Genomic DNA, 25,386 nt, shown 5'->3' on the forward strand with positions numbered 1-25,386 from the left:
TTGAGAATCATCAGCATAGAGTGGTAATTAAATCTATGGGAGCTGATGAGATCACCAAAGGAAGCAGTACAGAGTTAGAAGAGAAGAGGGCTCAGGACAGAACTCTGAAGGACACTTATGGTTGAAAGGCATGATCTGGATGAAGAGACTGAGAAGGAGCAGTCAGATAGGTAGGAGGAGAACCAGGAGAGAGTGGTGTCTGAAAACCTAGAAAGAAAAGAATACTGAGAAAGAGAGCATAATCAGCAATGTCAGAAGTCATAGGACCTTTGGTCATGGAGAAAGAGGATTGAGGAAAAGGCACTGGATTTAACAACAAAGAGACCATTTGGTAATTTGGTAACCTTCTCCCCTTTCTCTCCTGTTTCCCCATTTAGTGCAATATATTTCTGTACCCAACCCTGTGCATCTATCCTTCCTTCCTAGGACCAGTTCAGGTGAACGTGAGGTTGATATCACCTGCTTTCCTCACCCCATCCTCCTTTTTTTTATAGACTTCTATTTGCAGAACCCTATTAGGTGAAATAATTTTCCTTAACCTTCCTTTCCCTCCCCCCATAGTGTATTCTTCTTCCCCTCCTTATCTATTCTTCTTTTAAGATCATCAAACATAACAAAACCACTCCCAGGACCTCTCTCTAATTAGACTTCTCTAAAGTGGAAGCATGCATTATATACCCAAATTAGTAGGTAAAGTGTTTAGTTGTTTAATCCCTTATGATTGTTTATTTCTACTAACATTTTTATGTTTCTCTTGATACCTGTGTTTTCAATTAAAAATTTCTACACCTCTGGTCTTTTTATCAAGAATGATTAGAAGTAATTTATTTTATTAAAAGTCAAATTTTTCTCCATAGGATTACACTCAGCTTTGCTGGATAAGTTATTCTTGGTTTCTAAACCTATATCCTTTGCATCCTGGAATATAATATTCTAAGCTCTTCATTATTTTATAGTGATGACTACAAAATCATGTGTGATCTTGACCATGGTTCCTCAGTACTTGAATTCTTTCTTTCTAGATGCTTGCAGTAATTTTTCTTTGACCTGGAAAATCTAGATTTTGACTTCAGTGTTCCTGGGAGTTTTTATTTTGGAGTTTCTTTCAGGAGATCACAAGTGGATTCTAGCTGTTCTATGTTTCAAAAGAGCTCACCTTTTGGAAAGGAAAAGCTTATCAATACCAAGATTCTTTTCTATTATGCAATTTCATTGGCTTTGAGCCAATTGTATCCTCTGGCTGACTAATTTTGAAAGTAAATGCATTGGCACTTTGGAGCTTTGGTTTTGAGTGGATATGGAGCCACAGAGTACTTTGAATCTGGGGTAGCTTGTCTAGAGGTATTCTACATTTGGGTTGGAGAGCTACATTCTTCTACCTGCTTTATCCCAAAGGAATCAAAGGGGGAAACTGGCAATTATTTTGCCAATCTTCATAATATTCCATTGGGACTAAACAAGTAAAAAAACATACACACACTACTTAGGTACATCAGTGAGCTTATGCAATGTGTTCAGGAAACTAAGCTGGAATCAGTAATGTTTAATTCCCACTAGTCTGGTCAAAAAATGATTCCGTATGTTTGTACACAAAAGCTTTATTATATGTATGTATGCTATAATACATATTATATGTATATGTATGTATAAGTTCCCCCTACCAATATAGGCATCACATACATGCAAAATTCATATCTGATAACACATTTCTTTTTTTTTTTGACAACCACACATAAACTTCTCTAACAACTCTTCCTCTTCTTCCATCTCTCTTATCTGAGGAAAATTGCAAAATTTAGAGATGACTCACTTTGACCTTTCCTGTTAGATTGTACCACAAAGTAATAGCCAAGGGGCCAGAGATGGCTCCTTTAAAAAAAAAATACACAAAATACTGCTCACTAGAAGAAAAAAACAAAGTTCCTAAATATACCAAATATATACTCTCTGGTGGCAAGAGCTGGAGAGGGATGTGGCAAGGACTTCTAGATTTAGACTGAATCCTGCTCCCAATCACATCCAAGCTACTGTCCTTTGGTAAGCAACTTAGATTCACCTTTTGAGTCTTTCCATTTCCTTATGTCTTTCTTTCAGTCTCCATCTCTCCTTCCTTCGTCACCTTGATTCCCATCATCGTCAATCATTTTCTTCCATGAACTCCTGAGGTATCTGTTTTTCTTAACCAGTTTATCCTGGGGAACTCTGTGTCTGTTATGTCTCTGCCTGTCTCCAGCAAGACTACGTCTCTTTCATGTTCAAGTTTTCATTGTTGCTCTCTTCTCCAAACTCTTTAACAGTCTATAATCTTCCTTTAAACCCCTCTCTTGTTAGATCTCCCTCTTTTTTATCTTCTGTTCTTTTCCTCATTGCCTATTTCCTCTCTCATTTAATCAGCGTATACCTCACACTATTTTTTCTCTCATCATTGCTTCTTCCAAACAATGGAGAAATCAAGTTTTAGGTTTTTATTCATTTTTAAGTTACCAGGTTAAAAAATAAAATTTAAATGTTGAAAATTACTAAATTCTTTAAAAAGACTTTACCATAAGAGCGCTTTCTGGCCCCTTCTCTCTAAAAATATAGATATGTACAAATAAATTGGGTCTGATGTTTAAAGACTTGTCGTTTTAATCCTGGCCCATAAAAAGTTTATCTTCTAGGAGGAAGATATATATAATTTAAGACAGTTTGTATTCCATATTACTCAGAACCTTCTGAGTTACTACCTTGCTTCTTCTCTAGTCCTTATCATTCCACTTTGACTACTCAGTTAATTGCTTTCTCTTCTTTCCCTCTCTGCCCTCTATCATTTACAGAATCCTAAATTTAACAAACATCAATTAAAATGTGTGCTACCACATACACCGTAGAACAGAAAGAAAAGTTTATACATGAACCTACAAATCTCTATTATGTAGCCCTTTCTTTTCTTTAAAAGTAATATTATTAGATATGTTACTTTCAAAGCCGTCCTGCTTATCTGTGATTCTTGCTGGTCTTCCTAGACACTTATGTCTCCCCATACCTGAAACAAAAATTTTAATAGCTGAGGCATTGAAGGAATTAATAACCCTTCACTGGCAGGGCTCGTATTCTCTTTTTTAGTTCACTAGGCTCCTAGGGCCCTAGCCCCTCATCTGTAAAATAAGGGGAAATCAAACTAGAGGTCTCCCAAGATCCCTTCCAGTTCCTAAATCCTAAAATCCTTTCTGCTCTTATGGTTCTAATCTACTCTTTCCTTAATTCTTTGTTGCACTATGAATACATGTATTTTAGGGTGGAAGAAACATTGGTAAAACTCAGAGCTGAATCATTAGCACAGCCTTCTGCTATTTTTTTAAGCAACAAAAACTTAACCTTTTATGAAATGTGGAGCCAGTGAGATAAGTTTTGTTCATCCATAGAAGTATTTTTCCTCTTATATGTTTAAATTTATTCATCTACCAAGCTTTTAAAAACTTTTCAGTCCAACATTATTTCCTAATTGCTGTGGTTTGAGTTGTAGTCTTGTTATGCTATAAAGCTTAATTAAAAAGAAAAAAGAAACACCAAGGAACAGTTTTGTAGAATGTAAAGCACTGCTGCCATTGACTGTCCACATTCAGAAGGCTCTTCATCCTTGTATGCACATTGTGTATGCTGGTTGTAATTCAAATCAGCTTACCCTTTTGTATTAAGATTTTTTCACCAACTGCTACAGTCAATAAGATCAAATCTTTATATGAGAGAAAACTACTGAAATTTTATTTTTCTGCTGACATTTCTAATGCTGGTGTCAACATTTACCAATAAAAATTAACTACGTTAAAAAACAAACAAACTCAAAGCTGAGTTAGTGGAGCAATGACACAGAATTAGAGAATCACTGAACTTCAGGGTTAGAAAGGACCTTTCTTTATGCCGCTCATAGGAGCGTAGATTTTAAGTGAAAGGGACCTTTAGTGTATCTTTGTCCATGAACTTCTTGACTCAATAGCACATCCAGTTTACTAATGGTCAAACACCCTAGTGTCAGCATTTTCCAATACAGCAGAAATGCTTTTAATTTACAAAAATATCTTTGGACGCTCTAAAAAAAGGAAAAATGTTAACATACTAGATTAAAATAGGGAACTAAAAAAAGAGAAGAAAGGAGCAAAGGGAAACTTGACGAGGCAGCATCTTCAAACTTGGTGAGGCAGCAATGAAGCTATGAAAATGGCCTTATAACTTGTAACTCAAGGAGCTTTGAATAGCCAAAAAAGAAAAAGGATTTTTTAATTTAAAAAAAAAATTGAAGCATTTATTCAACAAATACATACTGAGAAATACTACATGTGTAAATACCATGCCAGAACTATGGAAATACAAAGATGAACAGCATAGTTATTACCCCACAAGGACTTAAAATCAATAAAGGGTAAGGAGGAAGCTGAATAAATAATTTTAACACTAAGCAATATGTGATTGGTGCCAGCGAGGCAGTATGAAATAGGGGAAAGAATGTTAGTTTGGGGGTCCAAGGATTTGGAATCAAATCTCAACTCTGCTCCTTATTGCCTGTGTGACTTTGAGAAAGTCATTTTATCTCTCTAGGCCTCAGTTTCCTCAACTGGAAAATAAGTTAGTTGAGCTAGATGATCATGAAGGTCTCTTTCACTTAAAATCTATGATCCTATGAGTGGCATAAAGAAATAAAGGAGGTTGAAATTGAGAGGATGCCCATCAGTTGGGGAATGGCTGAGTAAGTTGTGGTATATGAATGTAATGGAATACTATTGTGCTATAAGAAATGATGAACAGGCTGACTTCAGAAAAACCTGGAAAGACTTGTGTGATCTGATGCCGAATGAAGTGAGCAGAACTAAGAGAACATTGTACATAATAACAGCCATGTTGTGCAATGACTAATACTGATAAACTTAACCCTTCCCAGCAATAGAAGGATCTAAGACATCTCCAAAGGCCTTGTGACGGAAAATGCTATCCACATCCAAAGAAAGAACTATGGAAGTTGACTTGCTATTTTTTTTTCTCTTCTGTTGAGTTTTGTTTCCTCTTTCTGATGGTTTCTCCTATTGGTTCTAATTTTTACTTACAACATCACTAATGTGAAAATATGTTTAATAGGAATGTGTATGTATAGCCTATATCAGATTATGTGCCATCTTGGGAAGGGTGGTGGGGAGGAAGGGGGAGAAAAATTTTAAACTCAAAAGCATATGGAAGTGATTGTTGATAAATCAAAATAAATTAATAAAAAATTCTTAAAAAAGAAAAAGAAATAAAGGAGGTTGAAGTAGTAAACAATCACTTCTAGCTAAAGGATAGCTTCATGGAGGAGTCAGTATTTGATGCATGACTTGAAAAGTAATAATTATTGTAGCTGATTTTTCTTTAATGTTTTCCAAATATTTTGCACATAATCTTTCATTTGTTCCTCATGATAATTCTGTGGGATAGATAATGTGTATATTATTGTCCCTATCCTATAGATGGAATAACTAAGACTCAGAGAGATTGAGTGACTTACCCAAAGTTACATAGCTCTTAAGTGAGAGAATCAGGACTCAAACCTAGTCCTTCTGATTAAACATCCTCTGACTCTTTCCACTAAACCACAACTGCCTCATTTAAATAAGAATAAAGGAGAGAGCTAGAAAGCACAAGAGAGAAATACAAGTAGAGATATAGCCAGAAAAAGAGATCTAGTTATAAATATAAATACAGATAATAGACAAGTATAGATACATACAGATGGAGAGAGAGGTACAGATATAGAGATATAGATACATAAAATATAGATATACACAGATACATAAACATAGATATATATTCAGATGTGTATATATGCATAGATACAGGTATGGACATAGATATACATATATACATATGTGTGTGTGTATACATAATAAATATAACAGATATATATATACATAGATACACACAATGAATAATAATTCATCTAATGTGTCCAGATAGTAGAGAAAGTCTGGAAAAGCAAGTTGTAGTCAAATTATGGTGTGTCTGAAATGCCAAAGGAGCTTGAACTTTATCTGGCAGGCAATGGACAGTTACCGAAGTTGTTTTGAGTGAGGGAATGATCAAAAGTACTGTGGGAAGACCAATCCGGCATTAGTGTTCAGGGTAGTTAAGAGACAAGGGTGTGCTGGAGCTAGCTCCATCTTGTTAGAGCTGACGGTTAAATTTTATGTACGAGTATTTATAAATCTGAAGCAGACATATGTTACAAATATGGACTCAATTTGTTGTTTTGCTGATTGTCCAGACTTTAGAAAGTGATAAAGAAATGTTAATATTGCAGGCTAAGTTTAACAGTGTATTATTTGTACTTTTTTTCCAGATAGCTGATTGTCAAGCATTTACCAGTACAACACTGTTTATAGGGGAGGGAGGCAATACTCAAAGAATAGTTAGAAGGTTATTGAGATGGTCCAGATATCAAGTAATGGTGGCCATGGCTTGAGCTAGAGTGATAGCCTTGGAAATGGAAAGAAATGTGATGAATGAAAATGGACAGGACATGGAGAGTGATTGGATATGGACTTTTGAAGAAGGAAAAAAGTCATCAAAGTTATTTCAAAGCCTAAAATCTGACTGATTAGAAAAAATGATAGTAATGTTAAGAGAAAAGGGAAGACCAGCAGTATGAGTCAATTTGAGATGGAATATGAATTTGTTTTAAATGCATTGAGTTTGAAGCGCCAGCAAGATATAGAAATAGCAATACTCAGTTAGTAGTTGTAAAGGCAAGACTAAACCTTGGTTCAGAGGTCAGAATTGAAGATATCTATTCAATAATCAACTGCGTAATGATGTTGAATATGTATGATCACATAAGATCATGGAGGAATAGCATATAGAAAAAGAAGAGAACAGGCTGAAAGTAAAACCTTGGAGAATGTCCCAATAATGGGGTAAGGGAAGAACCAAGACATTCCAAGGTAACAGAAGCCAAATTTGGGAGTTTAAAGGACAGGATGGGCAACAATGCCACATGCTGGCTAAAAGGACAAGGATTGAGGGGAAAAATCATTGGATTTGCTGACTAGGAGGTCATTAGTGACCTGTGAGAGAGCAATTTCAATACAGTAGTGGGAAAGAAACCAAACTTCAAGGGATTAAAGCACGAATGGCTGGTGAAGAAGCAGATGTCAGGATGACAGAATACTCTGGAAAAATCTGATGCTATAAAGAAAGAGATAAGACTTGAGAGTGTAGCAACATGAAGAAAAATGGTCTTATATAGTGGGCCTTAGAGAATGCTTATAGAGAGTAGAGAAAGGATACAACGAGGAAAGATTGAAGATGCAGGAGAGAGGGGCCCTTCCAAAAAACGGTTACTGCATTTCAGTTGATGGGGATTTTTTAAAAAGTAATTTAAAATATCTAAGGGATTGTTTAAGTGCTATTCTACAGAGGTACGAAATGAACTTTTGAGATCCTGTCAGGTCTCTGATTCTATTTGTGGTGAGATGAGAATAATTCACCAAGCAATTAAACTCAATAAGTATTTATTAAATGGTTACTATGTGCAAGGCAATGCACTAGATCTTAGTAGTACAAAGTCGGAAACAAAATGGTCCCTGCTCTCAAGGAACTTACAATGGGAGGAGGGGAAGGGAGTGGGAAGGAGGACTCTGATATTGCATATGGATAAGCATGATACAAGACAGGGAGTGATAGGGGTGGCAGAGGAAGGATCCAGAATGAAGAGTGAGAGAATACTTTCAACTACAGGAATCAGAGAAGATTACACAAAGGGGGTAACATCTGAGCTGAACCTTTAAGGTCCATAAGAATTATGAGAAAGATAGGTAAGTGGGGGTCCATTCTGGGCCTAGGAGTTGGTCTATACAAATAAATAGATATGGGAAGTGACATGTGAAGTTAAGAAAAATAACTAGTAATCTAATATGTGAAATAATTTGACTAGTAGTCAAATAAACAAATCAAGTAACATGAAATTAGTTTGGAAAAGTAGTTTGAAACTATGCTGGGGAGCATCTTAAGTGCTAGGCCAGGGAGTTCTTATTTTATGCTAGAGGCAATAGTAAGGCGCTAAAGATTTTCTGAGCAGGAAGTAACATGGTTAGATCTGTAATTAGATTATTTTGGCAATATATGTGAAGGGCTAGAAAGGAGAGAGGCTAGAAGCAGGGAGAATGATTGGTAAGAAGGCTATTGCAATAGTCTAAGTGAGACCTCATTGCCATGTACATAATGAGTATTTTGTTGTTATTGTGGAGTTGTGTCTGACTCGTTGTGGCTCCGTGGATCATACTGTACATGGGGTTTTCTTGGCAAAGATGCTGGAGTGGTTTGCTATTTTCTTCTCCAGTGGCTGATGGCAAACAGAGGTTAAGTGACTTCCCCAGGGTCATATAGCTAATAAGTGTCCAAGGCTGAATTTGAATTCAGAGCTTCCTAACTCCAGGCCCAGCAACCTGTTCACTGAGCAATCTAGCTACCCCTCCTCCCCAGGTAAGTGTTTAACATATGCTTATTGGAGGTGGAGCCAAGATGGCAGAGTAAAGGCAGGGACTCATCTAAGATCTCCCCCAAACCCCTCCAAATACCTTTAAAAAGTGACTCTAAACAAATTCTAGAGCAGCAGAACCCACAAAAAGATGGAGTGAAACAAATTTCCAGACCAAGACAACTTGGAAGGTTGGCAGGAAAGGTCTGTTGCAGCAGGGTGACAGAGGAGCACAGTCCAGCACTGACCCACCAGCACAGACTGGGTCCCAGCAAAGCCAGAGCAGGCTTCAGGTGACTGAATCAGTGGCAGTAGTGGTGATTCCCAGACCTCTCAGCCCACAGATGCCAAAGAACTACTTGGAAGGTCAGCAGGAAAGGTCTGTCTCACCTGGGTGAGAGTGGAGCACAGTCCAGTGCAGGTCACACCAGCATAGCCCTACCCCAGCAGACCAGGAGCAGGCCTTGGGAGTGACTGAAGTTGCATCCAGAAACCTCAGACCATAGAGGGTAAGGGGGTTGAAAAACTGATCAGAAGGAGATTACAGGAGTCTTTTTGTTAGCAATGAGGGCTAGGACTCTGTTGCTCTGCCCATACTCGGATCTGGTTCCTGGATGGCAGTCCCAGGGTAAGGAAGAGAACTAGCAAAGCAGAGCTTACAGCCACTGTGAAAGTGGGGACCCTCCTCACAGTTCCAGGGCAGAAAAGAGTGCTTGTGGTCTCTCACACAGGCTAGGAGAGTAGTAAGCACTTCTTAGATCATACCACCCTGGAAGAACTAAAAACTTACAGGTCCCTAGATGTATCTCTAAAAAGAGCTGCACAAACCCCCTGAAACTTGGGACAGTACACCCTACACCCTGGAAGCAGAGCCCTACTTTAACAAAGATTTAAAAGTCAACTAATAAGCCAGGGAAATGAGTAAACAATGGAAAAAGACTCTGACTATAGAAAGTTATTATGGTGACAAAGAAGATCAAAACATACACTTAGAAGATCACAAAGTCAAAGTTCTTGCATCCAAAGCCTCCAAGAAAAATATAAGTTGGTCTCAGGCCAGAGAAGAGTTTAAAAAGGATTTTGAAAAATCAAGTCATAGAGGTAGAGGAAAAATTGGGAAGAGAAATAAGAGTGATGTAAGAAAATCATGAAAAACAAGTCAACAGCTTGGTAAAGGAGACACAAAAAAAATACTGAAGAAAATAACACCTTAAAAAACAGATTAGGCCAAATGATAAAAGAGGTCCAAAAAGCCAATGAGGATAAAAAGGCCTTAAAAAGCAAAACTGGCCAAATGGAAAAGGAGGTCCAAAACCTCACTCAAGAAAGTAACTCCTTGAAAATTAGAATGGAGCAATTGAAAGTGAATGACTTTATGAAAAATCAAGAAATAATAAAATAAAACTAAAAGAATGAAAAAAGTAGAAGACAGTGTGAAATACTTTATTGGAAAAATAACTGACCTGGAAAATAGATCCAGGAGAGATAACTTAAAAATTATTGGACTACCTGAAAGCCTAGATATCATCTTTCAAGAAACTATCAAGGAAAACTGCCCTGATATTCTAGAACCAGAAGGTAATATAGAAATTGAAAGAACCTACTGATTATCTCCTGAAAGAGATCCCAAAATGAAAACTGCCAGGAATATTATAGACAAATTCCAGAGTTCCCAGGTCAAGGAAACATATTGCAAGTAGCCAGAAAGAAACAATTCAAGTATCGTGGAGCCACAGTCAGAAAAACACAAGATTTACCAGCTTCTACCTTAAAGGATCAGAGGTCTTAGAATATGATAATCTAGAGGGCAAAAGAGCTAGAATTACAACAAAGAATCACCTATCCAGCAAAACTGAGTATAATCCTTTAGGGGAAAAAATTGATATTCAATGAGTTAGATGACTTTCAAACATTCTTGATGAAAAGACCAGAGCTGAATAGAAAATTTGACTTTCAAATAAAAGACTCAAGAAAAGCATGAAAAGGTAAACAGGAAAGAAAAATCTTAAGGGACTTATTAAAGTTGAACTGTTTACATTCCTACATGGAAAGATGATATTTGTAACTCATGAGACCTTTCTCAGTATTAGAGTACTAGGAGGGAATACATAGAGACAGAGGGCACAGGGTGAGTTGAATATGAAGGGATGATATCTAAAAAATAAAATTAAGGGGTGAAAAAGGATTATACAAGGAAAAGGAGAAAGGGAGAGGTAGAATGGGATAAATTATCTCATAAAAGAGGGAAGAAAAAGCTTTTACTGTGGAGGGGAAGAGGGGGGAGGTGAGAGGGAATGAATGAATCTTACTCTGATTGGATTTGGCTTAAGGAGGGAATAACATACACACTAAATTGGGTGTGGAAATCTGTATTACCCTACAGGAAAATAGGGGAGAAGGGGATAAGAGGGGGGGGGATGATAGAAGGGAGGGCAGATTAGGGGAGGGGTAATCAAAAGCAAATACTTTTGAGGAGGGACAGGGTCAAAGCAGAGAATAGAATAAATGGGGGTGGGATAGGATGAAGGGAAATATAGTTAGTTTTTCACAACATGGCTTGTATGGAAGTGTTTTGCATGACTACTCATGTATAACCTGTATCAAGTTGCTTGCCTTCTCAATGAGAGTAGGTGGGCAGGGAGGAAAGGAGAGAATTTGGAACCCAAATTTTTAAAAACAAATATTAAAAATTGTTTTTACATGCAACTGGGAAATAAAATACACGGACAATGGGGTATAGAAATCTATCCTGCCCTACAGGAAAATAGAAGGGGGAGGAAATAAGAGAAAGGGGGGATTGATAGGAGGGAGGGCAGATCAGGGGAAAGGGTATTCAGAATGCATGCCATCTTGGGGTGGGGGAGGGTAGAGATGGGGAGAAAATTTGGAACTCAAGATCTTGTGGAAGTGAATGCTGAAAACTAAAAATAAATAATCAATAAAAATAACACTTCTTAAAAGACAAAAAAAAAGACTCAAGAGAAGCATAAAAAGGTAAACAGGAAAGGGAAATCGTAAAGGATTTAATAACTTTAAACTGTTTACATCCCTACATGGGAAGATGATATTTGTAATTCATAAGACCTTTCTCATTATTAGAGTAATTAGAAGGAACATATATAGACAGAGGGCACAGGTATGAGTTGAATATGAAAGGATGATATCTAAAAAATAAAATTAATGGGTGAGAGAGGAATGTACTGGGAGAAAGAGAAAGGGAGAGGTAGAATGGAGGTAAATTATCTCACATAAAAGAGGCAAGAAAAAGCTTTTGCAATAGAGAGAAAGAAGGGTGAGGGGGAGTGCGTGAATCTTACTCTCATCAGAACTGGTGCAAAAAGGGAATAACATACACACTCAATTGGTTATAGAAATGTGTCTTACCTACCCAACAGGAAAGTAGGAAGGGAAGGGGATAAGAGAAGGGGAAGGGTGATAGAAGGGAGGGCAGAATTGGGGAGGGGGTAGTCAGAAGCAAAACACTTTTGAGGAGAGACAGGGTGAAAGGAGAGAGATAATAGAATAAACAGCATGGGAGGGAAATAGGATGGAGGGAAATACAGTTAACAACAGTAACTGTGAAAAAAAATTTTGAAGCAAGTTTCTCTGATAAAGGTCTCATTTCTCAAAAATATAAGAACTGAGTCAAATTTATAAAAATGAGAGCCATTCCCCAACTGATAAATGATCAAAAGATATGATCAATTTTCAGATGAAGTAATCAAAGCTATCTATAACCTTATGAAAAAAATACTCTAATCCACTATTGATTGGGGAAATGCAAATTAAAATAATTCTGAGGTACTACTTCATACCTATCATATTGGCTAATAGGACAGAAAAGGTAAATGGCAAATATTGCAGGGAACATGGAAAAAAATGAGACTTTGATGTTGGTAGAGTTTTGAACTGATCCAACCATTTTGGAGAGCAATTTGGAACCATGCCCAAAGGGCTATAAAACCCTTTGACCTAGCAATATCACTACTAGGTCTGTATCCCAAAAGAGACAAAAAACAAAAAGGAAAAAGACCTATCTGTACAAAAATATTTATAGCAGTTCTTTTTGTAGTGGCAAAGAATTGAAAATTGAGGGGTTGCCCATCAATTGGGGAATGGCTGAACAAGTCATGGTATGTGGCTATGATGGAATGCTATTGTACTATAAGAAACAATGAGCAGGATGCTCTCAGAAAAACCTGGAAAGACTTGCATGAGCTGATGCAAAGTGAAATGTATTGTGTGCAAAGTAACAGCAATATTGTAAGATCATCATCCGTGAATAACTGAGCTGTTCTCAGCAATACAATGATCCAAGACAACTCTGAAGGTCTTATGGTGAAAAATGCTATCCATCCCCAGAGAAAGAACTGTTGGTGTCTGAATACAGACTGAAGCATACATTTTTTTACTTTCTTTATTTTTCTTGAGTTTTTTTTCCTTGTCTATGTTTTCTTTCACAACATGACTATTGTGAATATGTCTTGCATGACTACAGAAAAAAAAAACCAACTCATATGCTTATTGAATTGAATCAAAGTAAGGGGTGATAAGGGCCTGATCTAGGGTGATGGCATTGTGAGTGGAAAGAAGGGATACATGTGAGAGATGTCACAGAGGTAGAATCAATTGATTGGTATATAAGGAATTAAAAAAGGGCAAAATAACAAAACATATCTATATGGTTATGCAACTCCCATTGCCCACATGGGACATTCTACCTCCTCTCTTTGTGCCTTTGTACAAGTGTCCCCCATGCCTGGAAGGTTCTCTTTTCTCATCTCTGAGTCTTAAAACTCCTACCTGTCATCAAGGCCTAGTTCAATTATAGTTCGCCTCCTATAAGAGGTCTTTCCTATTTTCCTCAATTATTAATAGTTCATATCCACCCCTAACCATAAAAATTACTTTGGATTTGTGTATATGTTGTTTCTCTCCAAGATAATGTAAGCTTCTTGGGGACAGGTAGTTTTCTTTTAATTTTTGTATCCCCAGCTCCCAGTATAATGCCTAGCCCATAAGAAGCACTTAAATGCTTGGTGGATTGAAGTGAATTGAATGTCCAGCAGACATTTGGAGATACATGACTATAGTTGGGAGATTCAATCCACTAATTTGATACAATCCAAGAAATATTTGTCTCTACTAAGTGCAAAGCACTACAAATACTTACTTCCCCCAAAGTATTTACTTTCTACTCTTGCACAAAAGTAAATAAATATGAAGCATATACTGCAGTGTGCAAATTAACTGGGACAAAGTAAAATAATTAAATGTACTGACTTGCACAATAAACTTTATAAAGTTTTACATCTTTAAAAATGTAATATGCAATAAGGCCTCCTTTTGCTACTGTTACTTGTTTTATAAAATTTGACATTGAATTCATAAGATTTTGACATATATCTATTAAATCTCTATCATAAAACAACATCAAATAATAGACTAAGTACAACTTTAATTAACAGTCCACTTTTCAAAATCTAGCCTTGATTATAACCCACATGTTTTCTTTTTCTGTTTTTATTCTTCACTTAACAAACACACACAAAATGAACATTTCCATCTACAAAATAAAACAGAAAAAAAGATTACATAGGAAACTGGGAATATTTATTATATAGTTTACTTTTTTAAAGAATACAACAAATTCAACATGTTACTTTCTCAATAGATTTTATTGATATCTTTTGTTTACAATGCTTAGATTTCCTATTTCACCCATATGCCTATCCTTTCTGCCTCCTACAGAACCGTATCTTATAATAAAGAATTTTTTAAAGAAAATAAAAATTAGAAGAGAAAATAACCCAAAAAAAACCCTTATTAATACATTGAAATATTTGATACTATAGGCAATAGTCCACATTTGAGAACCTTCCCCCACCTTGCAAAGGAATAGAGGAGAGTGTCTTCTTGTCATTTCTTCGGGTCCAAATTTATTCTTTATAATTTTATAATATTCATCTTTTATTGTTTTTATTTTTGTGGGTTTTTTGTTGTTTTGTGGTTGTCACTTATACTATTGTAGTTATTGTGTATATTATTTTCTGCCTCTGCTTACTTAACTTTGAATCAGTTCATGTAAGCCTTTTCATGCTTATCTGTATCATGCCACAAAATTAAACCACATCAAAATTGCTTATCTCATTCTTCTGCTAAGGTTTTTTTCACTGGTAAAAGAAAAGCTATTTGGTCATTGTTGAAATCTTCATTTTTTTAATGCCCCAGTAATATTCAGTTACATTCATGTACCACAATTTGTTTAACCATTTCCAATCAATTACACAAATGTCAACATTTTACTTTCAGAGCCGTCCTGCTTACCTTTTGTCTTCTGAACATCTTTCTGTACACATCAATGCATTTTCTATTATATACTTAAAGGATCCTCTTTTCTTTTCTTTTGACAACGCTATCATTAGCTCCCTTCTCCCACCATCAATCCTGAACTGAAAAAAAGAAAAAGAAAAACAAATTCTTGCAACAAATAGCACAGTCAAGCAAAACAAATCTTCACATTGGTCATGTTAAACAAAATAAATGTGTGTCTCATTCTATACCTTGAGTCCGTCGTCCTTCTGTCGGGGGATAGGGTAGCTTGTATCAATTTTCTGGAACTGCAATAACTCGGAGGTTTTCAGTAGGTACATTCTCAGTAAGTTCTCAGGCCACTGAAGAATAGTAAGTTCCATCTCTTAGATGAATTTCTTAACTTTTCATGATGTAAGATATAGTGCAAGTTTGTGCTTCAGTGTTCTATCCAGAACAATTCTGCTTCTCAGGATATCAATATATTAGAGATCATCATTCCTTCAATAGTGATAGGACATCTAGGCCCAATGAAAATTTAACAATCTCCAAAACATTTTGGGAGGATATTTTAGAACCTGAAGAAGATACTCAGGTCTTACAGACTCAACTGGATTATACCAATGGTTTTGGTATAATCTTGAATGAGAAAAAAAATTAGTTTCATTAGTAAAAATTACCTTTATCAAATGGCCAATAATCCAGTATTTGTATTGTCTTCTCCAAAACAAGGTTTTTTTTTCTTTCATAGCAATTGGTGTTTTTTTTTTAAAACCTGATCTTTGCACTCTTCTTACAACTTAAATAAACCTATGCCACACTGTAGAAGAATCAGTAATAATCCTTCTAGCTACCAGGTCTCTCTGAAGGTCTTTGCTTATTTTCCAAGGATTAATTAGATTATTTTTGCAGCAATAGTTGATCAAGTATTGGTAATGTTTTGAATTTTCAACCTCACTGTCTGTTGAGCTTCAATTAAATTAATCCTTTTCCACTGTGGGCTTGATTGACAGTTGAAAAACTTTACTTTGCTACACCAGTAGCTACTGCAATGCCCCCAATAATCAGTGAAGTGTGCTCTTTATGAGTTATAACGTTTGCGTGTTTCCTAAGAGTAATGTCTATTCTTTAAATCATGGAATAAAAAAAAAAACAACTTTAGGGGCACCTAGGTGGCACAGTGGATAGAGTACTGGCCCTGAAGTCAGAGGACCTGAATTCATATCCGGCCTCAGACCAAACATTTGACACTTACTAGTTGTGTGACCCTGGGCAAGTCACTTAACCCCAATTGCTTAAAAAAAAAACACACAACTTTTGTTCTATGAACTTTTATTTCTATGAAATACTATAGCACAAAATTGGTAAGGAAACCAGGTCAAACCAATTTCACCTGGTCAAGCTCAGACATTCTGAACCAGCCTATTATCAGTAGAAGCATGTACACAAGACCACTGCAGTCACAAAATTAAACCACATCAAAACTGCTTGTTCCATTCTTCTGCTAAGGTACACTTTCAGTGGTAAAAGAAAAGCTATTTGGTCATTGTTGAAATCTTCATTTATAATGAGATTTTAAGATCATCCTATGTATTATAATAAATAGATTGATTTTAATATTTAAGATTCTTAAGAGTGTGATTTGCTCCCTTTTCCTAAAATAAAAATTGCCTTCCTATCCCCCTCCAAATGGCTTATCTCAAGTAATTTGCATTCCACTGTACAATATAATTTGAGGAGGGAGAGGTGTTAGTAACTGGAGAATCAAGAAACACCTCATTAGGAGATGGTACTTGAGTTGTTCTTTGAAGGTAGGTAGGGATCCAGGAGGCCACAAGGGAGACCACTTGTGCAAAGGCACAAAGTATAGAGATGAAATGTTAAGCATGGGGAATTTGTATTTTCACTAAGGTAATGAGGAGTCATTGAGAAATTTTGAGTAAAAGGGCAACAGGGTCAAATCTGTGTTTTAGAAACATCAGTTTTGCAGCTATATGAAAGAAGAGGTGATGAGAGTCTGAACTAAGATGGTTGTGGTATAAGTAGAGAGAAAGCAATGATGGGAGCAATGTTAAAGATGTAGAGTACATAAAACTTGGCAACTGATAAGCTATGAGTATTAAGGAAAAGGGTCTTCCCTTATCCCTTGACTCTTGTCAAGGAGAACTTCAAAGTTATAAACATGGGTAATTGGAAGAAAGGTAGTATTGTCAACAAAAATGGAGGGGAAATGGGTTTGGGGGTAAACATAATGAATTCCATTTTGAACATGTTGAATTTGAAATGCCTATGGGACATCCACTTAGAGATGTCAAGCAAGCAACTGATAATACAGTACTGAAATTCAGGAGCAGCATTGGGGTTGGACATATAGATTTCAGAGTCATCTCTATAGAAGTCAGCATTGAACCCGTGAGAGCTGATAAAATGACCAAAGGAGACCATGCATCTAGAGAAAAAAGAGAAAGGGACCCAAAATAGAGCCTTGAAGACTTCCACACTTAGTGAGGTGGAAGATGATGAGGACACTAAGGAGCAGTTATACAGGCAGGATAAGAACCAAGAAAGCAGTATCACAGAAGCTAAAGTAGGAGAATAGTTACTGGAGAAGTTGGTGGTGAACTGAGAAGTGAGAAGTAAGGAGCTGGGATCAATCAATATAGACAAAGCTTTCTTAGAATTTCGATTTGAAAGAAAGAAGAGAACCAGGATGATAGTTTGAGGGGTTGACAGGATCAACTGAAGATTTTTTTAAGGATGGAAGAGAGGTGAAACAAGGAAAGAACGAGTGGCCAGGTGCAAATTGAAGATAAGAAAAAAATAAAATGATCAAAGGAGCAAACTTCCAGCAGAAAAAGGGAGGGTGAAATCAAGGTTATAAGCGAAAGGAATAACATTAGCAAGGAACAGGCTTCATTATAGTCTTGAGCAAAAGAGAGGAGAAAGGAGAATGATGAAGAAGCATTTTGAGGTGTGGCTTCCAGTAAAGCGGAAGTGAAGTTTTCTGCTAAGAGGGAGTCAAAAGGAAGTGGTATAAGAGGTCTGAAAAGAGAGAAGTTTTACAATAGCTGATGTGGGCAGTATGATAGCCAATCAGGAAAGAATAAAAGGATCATCATGTAGCAGTGAGGGCCCAGTTGCAAATAGATGACATAAATTTATAGTGAACGCCATTCATTCTCCAGGAAGACTCGGTAGCTCATGTGCAGGGATGAAGAAGGTGGATCATTGGATTCCGGAAAAGTGGCACTAGGACAGGGAGGAAGGAATTCAGTTCTAGTTGACTGTGTATAGTTGAAATAGCCAACATCTGGGTCAAGGCTATAAAAGGGAGGAAAAGAAACCACAGAATGGTTAAATGGATTGGATGGAAGAACAGAGATTCTCATGCAGCAGGTTGGATGGATTAGAGATCATGGTGAGGATGAAGAGGTTTAAGAGAGGTGATGAATAGGCAGTGATAGAAGAATAGAAGGATGTAGTCAGAAAAATTAGAGTTCTTGATTAAGAAGGTAGGAAAATTTGGGATAATGAGCTATCATTAGCCTAATCATGTCAGGGGATGATTTGTCATGAAACTTTAGGCGAGTTACAAATTAAGGAATAGGGATTGAATTGAGAGGAAGACTATATTCCTTCTGAAAGATGGGAGATTAAGGCTGTTTATATAGATTTGGGAATGATAACTGAACCTGTAGGAGCAGATGAGCTCACCAAGAGAGAAAGTGTAGAGAAGATAGTCCACCAATGATTTGTAAAGGTCAGAAGGTCTAGATAAGAGCAAGGAGTCTGTAAGGATGTATGACTAGAATTTGCAATTTCCTATGCTTCTTTTGCAGAATCTGCAGAATGCCTCCAACTCTAACCAATACCAGTTCATCTGATTTGATTTCCCAGCCCTTGAGGGAACCCCAAGTGATGATTTCCATAGCCATCTTCAGCCTTACTTTCTTGTTGGGACTGCCAGGCAATGGGTTGGTATTCTGGGTGACTGGACTGAAGATGAAGCATACAGTCAATACAGTATGGTTCCTCCATCTCACTGTGGCTGACCTCCTCTGCTGCCTCTCTGTGCCCTTCTCCCTCATTCACGTGATCCTCCAGGGGCATTGGCCTTATGGCTGGCTCTTATGCAAGCTCATCCCTTCCATAATCGTACTCAATATGTTTGCCAGCGTCTTCCTACTGACAGCCATCAGTCTTGACCGTTGTGTTTTAGTGCTCCAACCAGTATGGTGCCAGAATCATCGCACCGTGAGGATGGCCTTTGCCTTTTGTGCAGGCATCTGGGTCCTGTCTTTTGCAATGTGCATGCCTGTGTTTTTGTACCGGGAAACCTTTACTGAGAACAACTGTACTGTGTGTACCTACAACTTTGAGGAACACAATTCACAAGATTATATTTACTCCAGCCCTAGCCTCATAAAAGAAAGCTCACTCGGGAACCCTTCTACATCTGAGTTGACTAGGACAATGGAAGATGTCTTACATCCTTCATCTTCCAGAAGAGATGTTTATCTCTGGCCTTCTACCACCACTGATACACCTAGAACTTCTAATGTTTTCTTCTCTACCAGAGTCAATGGAGATCATTCTGGAGGTGCATTCACTGTAGATCCAGTTAACTTATACAGTCATCACCCCTTTTCTGATTTGTCAGAACTACCAGAGAAACTTCCTCATGCTGAATCACCAAAGATTCCTATGGTTCTACCTGAATTTAGCAATAATGATTCCAGTACTGATACACTGAGAAATTCTGATGTCCTACCCTATGACAATGCAGGAGCTTTACCCAGGGCTTCTAGCAGTCCTTTAGATATGCCTGCTGAAGTGACAGAAAATTTCTTGGATTTTATTTATAACTATGATTTCAGTGAGAACCAACTGTCAACAACCTTGGTGGCAATCACAGTCACAAGACTGGTGGTAGGTTTCCTTCTGCCCTTCATCATTATGGTGATCTGTTACACCCTCATCATTTTTCGTTTAAACAGAAGTCACTTTGCGAAATCTAGGAGCAAAACCCTGAGAGTGTCTATAGTGATCATAGTTACCTTTTTTGTCTGCTGGACTCCATATCATATTATTGCGGTCCTGTCACTGTTTGCATCTCCATTTACTCCACTTGGGAAGGCAGTGATGGCATTGGATAACCTCTCCATTGCACTGGCATCTGCCAATAGCTGCCTTAATCCTCTGCTCTATGCCTTCATGGGGAAGGATTTTAGGCGAAAAACACAACAGTCCCTAAAGGGCATTCTGGAGGTTGCCTTCAGTGAAGATCTCATTCAATCTTCTAGCTGTCCCCAGAACAAAACCTCATTGACTCGAGACATTGTCAGCACAGCTGTGTGAGAAGATGGGGTGGTGACACCCCACAGCCCCAGTAAGGGTATGTCCTAGGGCATATTTCAGAGTGGAAGATATCATGGTGTCTAGGAGATTTGGAATAGAATTGGATGGTTAGAGGGAACCATGAGAAATCATTCCAGGTGCTAGGTACAATATCCTAAGGGCCCAACCCATAGAGGTTAGTTTAGTTTTGAAACTTAATTGGCTCAGGGAACACAGGTTTTAGCTATTGAGGGAGCTTCCTCAATAAATACTCAAGAACTTCCTGAGTATGAAAACATCCAGAACATAAGGGCCTGGAGTCTCTCTTTCAGGTTTCTGCCCACAGACCAGCAGCATTACTAACACCAGCACAGCAGAGCTATGCTCATATGAGTCAAAGCTATATCCTGCCCAAAGGACTATATAAAAATGTGCATACCCTTTCACCCAGCAATAGTACTTCTAGGGCTGTATCCCAGAGAGATCATACAAATGGGAAAAGGACCCACATGTACAAAATTATTTATAGCAGCTCTTTTTGTGGTGGCAAAGAATTGAAAATTGGGAGGATGCCCATCAGTTGGGGAATGGCTGAACAAGTTGTGGTATATGAATGTAATGGAATACTATTGTGCTATAAGAAATGATGAACAGGCAGACTCAGAAAAACCTGGAAAGACTTGTATGGTCTGATGCTGAATGAAGAGAGCAGAACCAGGAGAACTTGTACACAGTAACAGCCACATTGTGCAATGACTAATATTGATAGACTTAACCTTTCTCAGCAATACAAGGATCTAAGACATCTCCAAGACCTCATGATGGAAAATGCTACCCACATCTAAAGAAAGAACTATGGAATTTGAATGCAGATCAAAGCATACTATTTGCTATTTTTTTTTCTTCTGTTGTGTTTTGTTTCTTTTTTCTGGTGGCTCCTCCAATTGGTTCTAATTCTTACAACATCACTAATGTGAAAATATGTTTAATAGGAATGTGTATGTATAGTCTATATCAGATTACGCACCATCTTGGGGGGAGAGAGGTGGGAAGGGAGGGGGAGAAAAAGGCAAAATTCAAAAACTTATGGAAGTGATTGTTGATAAATCAAAATGAATTAAATTTCTTAAAAAAAGAAAAAAGTTATATCCTGGATGAACATCCCTTCCCTGCTCTGAACGTCCTTCCCCTGCTACAGCAATTTCTGTAAGCTGCAAGTGTTTTGTCTCCTTCCAGTTCTGAACCTGAGACACCTGACCAACCTGGTAAGACCTGATCTATAATAATCCCTATATTTGAACAGGATTACATGACATTGGACAAGTCAATTAAGCTCCCAGTTTCCTCATCAGTAAAAGAGTTGTACTGGAAGATTTCACTTCCAACTCTAAAATTCTGGCAGATGTGAAGTTCAAGTTTATTTAACGTGTAAGAACTAGAGTTAAAGGTTTATTGGCAAGAGATGGTGAAGGAGAAGATCTATAGACCAATTGAAACAGATGAGAATCTGATTTTTTAAAACCTATTTTAATGTTTAACTACTGTTGCTATTTTTTTTAGCTTTTATGAAAGTTTTTTTATCTTAGACCGAAAGTACAAACATCCCTCCCCCCAACACTTTGGGGACACACTCTCACCACACCACTTCACTCTGAGGGTACAAACTTAGCACAGATTTTTTTTTCTTAGCACAGTTTCTACATAACATTAATCCCACCAAGCTCATATCCAAAGGAGGTGTGACTCCTTTGGCCAAAAGAGGCCTGATGAGCCCAGCTATTGCTGGATTGGGTCCAAAATGTCATTCTAAAAGGCTGGAATGTTGGTCACTCTTTGCTCCTCCAGACAGCAATGCTGGGCTAGCTGCAAGTTCTGGCCTTGAGGTAAATGCCTAGACTCTTGGAAGCTGCAATCTCTTGCTATTCTGAAGTCCTTCATTCTAAACTAAATCCTCTCCCTGCTACAATTTAATATCATTTATTCTGCTCTAGTAAAAATGAACAGGTGATATATTCGTGTCTTACATAAAAAAGTGTGAAACAAGAAATTTTGGAAGTCCTTGAAGATAAAGGATGACGTATAGAATACAACCGGGGCAAAGCATAGTGTATATGCCTTATGAGGGACTGTCTAGAGTTTAGCCAAGTAGTAAAGTGGCAAATATTTATTGAGTACCTATTGTGCATATAGAGCAAGCCACTGGCAAGCCTACCAAAGGAGTTTGGGCAGCTGTCACATGACCTATGGCAACTAACTTGGTTGCCACGGGTCACATGACAGCTGCCTAAACTCCTTTGGCTGAAGCAAACAGCCTCAGATTGTGTGGTTTGCAAGCCTGATATAGAGCACTGATATAGCTCCAAATAACATTCTTTAAAAACTATTTTATTAAGTACAACCTATATTGAGATGCATGCCTTTTCAATGAGGATGGATGGGGGAGGGAGGAAGGGAGAAAATTTGGAACTCAAAGTTTTAAAAACACATGTTTTAAAAAAAATGTTTTCACAGGCAACTGGGAAATGAGAAACACAGGAAATGGGGTTCAGAAATCTATCCTGCTCTACAGGAAAATAGAAGGGGAAGGGGATAAGAGAAGGGAGTGGGGAGAGATAGAAGAGAAGGCAGACCAGGGGAAGGGATATTCAGAATGCATACCATCTTGGGGTGGGGGGAGGGGTGAGAAATTTGGAACTCAAAAACTTGTGAAGTGAATATTGAAAACTAAAAATAAATAAATTCATATTAAGAAATAAAAATAAAATAAACTATTTTATTAAATGAAAAATAATGTTGTATTGATACCTTTTGCCTTTATATTGAAGTTATTTCAGTTTCCCACATCCATAATTGAATATTCCTTTACGTCAAAGAAAAACAATTGGTGTGGTGACTGTATCTGACAATATTCTGTCCAATAGCCCCCTGCCTTTCTATTTCAAGGGGTCAGGTGGAGAGGAGGTACGTTTGATTATCGGTTCTTCAGGATTTTCACTGGATTTTCAACTACTCAAAATTCAACCTCCTTTTACTGGTTCTGCTTACTTTGATCTGCATCAGTTTATGCAAGGTGTCCCAAACATTTTAGTGTAGTTTTAAGCTACTAAAGCTTAAGTATTGTTATTGTTGTGGGCCCCCCTCCCCCCCGCCCCCGTTTTGAAGAGGACCAATGACATCATCAGGAGATAACTTTCCTGTGAACTGGATTTAAGTGAGGCAGTTAGGTGACATCATCAGCCTCACTCTCTCTTCCAGTCGTTGAAGTCCAGGGACAGGACAAAAGTCAAGCTGACTGGTGATGGTGCTGTATGCAGCAGATGACCTAGGAATCTCTGATGTCTGACCAAGCTCTAAATGCTCCACAGCACCTATCTCATGACCATTGGAACAAATTGTTCTCATCTGCCCACTCTGCCAGGGCAAGTCTTCCCATGCTTGGAAGTAGGCATTCCCCTAACTTACTGACGGATTTGAGGCCTGTCACTTACCCTCAACCTGGGTTAGCCTGTTTGCCGAGACAGTTTTACCAGGGTGTGACCACTGTGCAAGCTACAGCTTCCCTATACTAAGACTTTTGGGACACCCTATATAAAATGTTAAGTTTTATAAACTTTTATAAACTACATAGACTATTAAGCTACTAAAGCTTAAAACCATACTAAGACTTTTGGGACACCTTGTACATATCCTCCTATTTTTTTCTGAATCAATCAATAAGTATTTGTTAAGTGCCCATTATGCCAGGACAGTGCTGGGTGCAAAGACACAAAAGAAATAGGCTGTGCCCATCAGATTCATATATTGCAGTTTTTTCCAGACATTCTCCAATTTAGGTTAGGCCTGATTTCCAGTTTTTTGTGTGTTTGTTTGTTTTTGTTACCATAGAAGAGTGCTACTGTGCATATCGTGGCATAGTTTGGATTTTTCTTCAGTCTTTGACCTCCTTGGGGGTATGTGCCCAGTAGTAGAATTTCTGGGTCAAAGGGTATGGATAGTTCTGTTGCTTGTCTTGCATACTTCCACACTGATGTCTTTCTTCTCACAGCCCCTCTGACAGACCATTGTTAGTGGTCTTCAGCATGTTTTCATGTGGTCCTTAATAGTTTGCAATTCTTTTGAAAACTCCTTTTTGCTCACTCAGTGGGGAGCACTATGGAACTAAACAAACTCAAATAGTGAATTTCCTAGAGTTGTATTTATCCTCTGTACTCTCTGGATATGGTTGAGAATCTGGAAAAGACTGTGAATGTGAAACCACTTGGAAGATGTTATATTGTTATTATATATGATTAATTTGTTTGTCAACTCTATGCCAAGAGTAAAAGCACTTTACACAGTGCAGCATGTATGTCTGATTCTGTGAGAAGTTAACTCCATTATACTAAAGTTACATGATTAAGACTCCCTGAGACAAATGTAGTTCAAGGAGACCAAATTCAACATATGTGTAGGCAAGAAAGCTGTCTTCTGAATGGGCAAAATATTAATTTACATACCTCCCTGCATCGCTGTCTTGTCATGGAAGTGGGGCTTAAAACTATGAGTTATGCAGGGTTACCCATGATAGACGGGTCATAGTGCAGAGTTCTGACAAAGCATGAACCACTGGAAAAGAAAATGGCAAACCACTCCAGTGTCTTTACCAAGAAAACCCCATGGACAGTATTAAAATGCTAAAAGATATGACACCGGACAATGAGTCCCTCAGGTCAAAAGGTGTCCGACATATTCAACGAACATGAGCTTGGCCAGACTTTGGGAGACAGAAGGGCTGGCATGCTAGACTCCACAGGTCACAAAGAGTCACACACAGCCAAACAAGATAATAAGATGAGGCTGTGCCAAAGAGAGGCAACACTAAGGGATAGAAGGCTGTTGACTCTGAAAACTATAGAGTTCAACACTTGCACACAGTGAGGTTCATGTCCATAACCTCTAGGAGTGTAGACTTCCACTGTGCCAAGTCCTTATTGATGGTGGCTAGCAGGGACAACTAGTGGTACAAATAAGTTGTGGTTTGGATAATCCACCTTCCTCTTCTCCTTTTACTTGTATACCAATTAGTATATTTCTGTTAATATCCTTTCAAATCCTTTGTCCCCTGCTTCTAAACCTTCCATATTGACTTATATGCCTAAAAGTTTCAAACTTCACATTCCCCATGGCATTCCTGCCCATACTCAGAATTCACTTCTCCCAAGAAACTCATCTGAAACAGAGAAAGAGGGAGAAATAGCAAAAATTCTGTCATCCACTTC

General features: G+C 37.8%; 1 protein-coding gene across 2 annotated transcripts; it reads left to right on the plus strand.

The window, feature by feature from the left end:
- Positions 1-1,902: 1,902 nt before the first annotated feature.
- C3AR1 (complement C3a receptor 1) lies at positions 1,903-22,778 on the plus strand. Of its 2 annotated transcripts, none has more exons than XM_020994429.2 (2): positions 1,903-2,037; positions 18,631-22,778. In XM_020994429.2, the coding sequence occupies exon 2, from the start codon at positions 18,641-18,643 to the stop codon at positions 20,147-20,149; it is 1,509 nt and encodes a 502-aa protein (XP_020850088.1). In that variant the 5' UTR covers positions 1,903-2,037; positions 18,631-18,640; the 3' UTR covers positions 20,150-22,778. The 2 variants fall into 2 exon arrangements, with proteins under 2 accessions (XP_020850088.1, XP_020850089.1); XM_020994430.2 differs by lacking the exon at positions 1,903-2,037 and adding an exon at positions 2,094-2,165.
- Positions 22,779-25,386: the final 2,608 nt, after the last annotated feature.

This window comes from Phascolarctos cinereus, unplaced genomic scaffold, assembly GCF_003287225.1.
Source record: "Phascolarctos cinereus isolate Bilbo 61053 unplaced genomic scaffold, phaCin_HiC Scaffold_1;HRSCAF=81, whole genome shotgun sequence".
Classification (NCBI taxonomy): Eukaryota; Metazoa; Chordata; class Mammalia; order Diprotodontia; family Phascolarctidae; genus Phascolarctos; species Phascolarctos cinereus.

Coding starts and splice junctions, on each gene's coding strand:
- C3AR1 (XM_020994429.2), top strand. CDS start 18,641: ATGCCTCCAACTCTAACCAATACCAGTTCATCTGATTTGATTTCCCAG.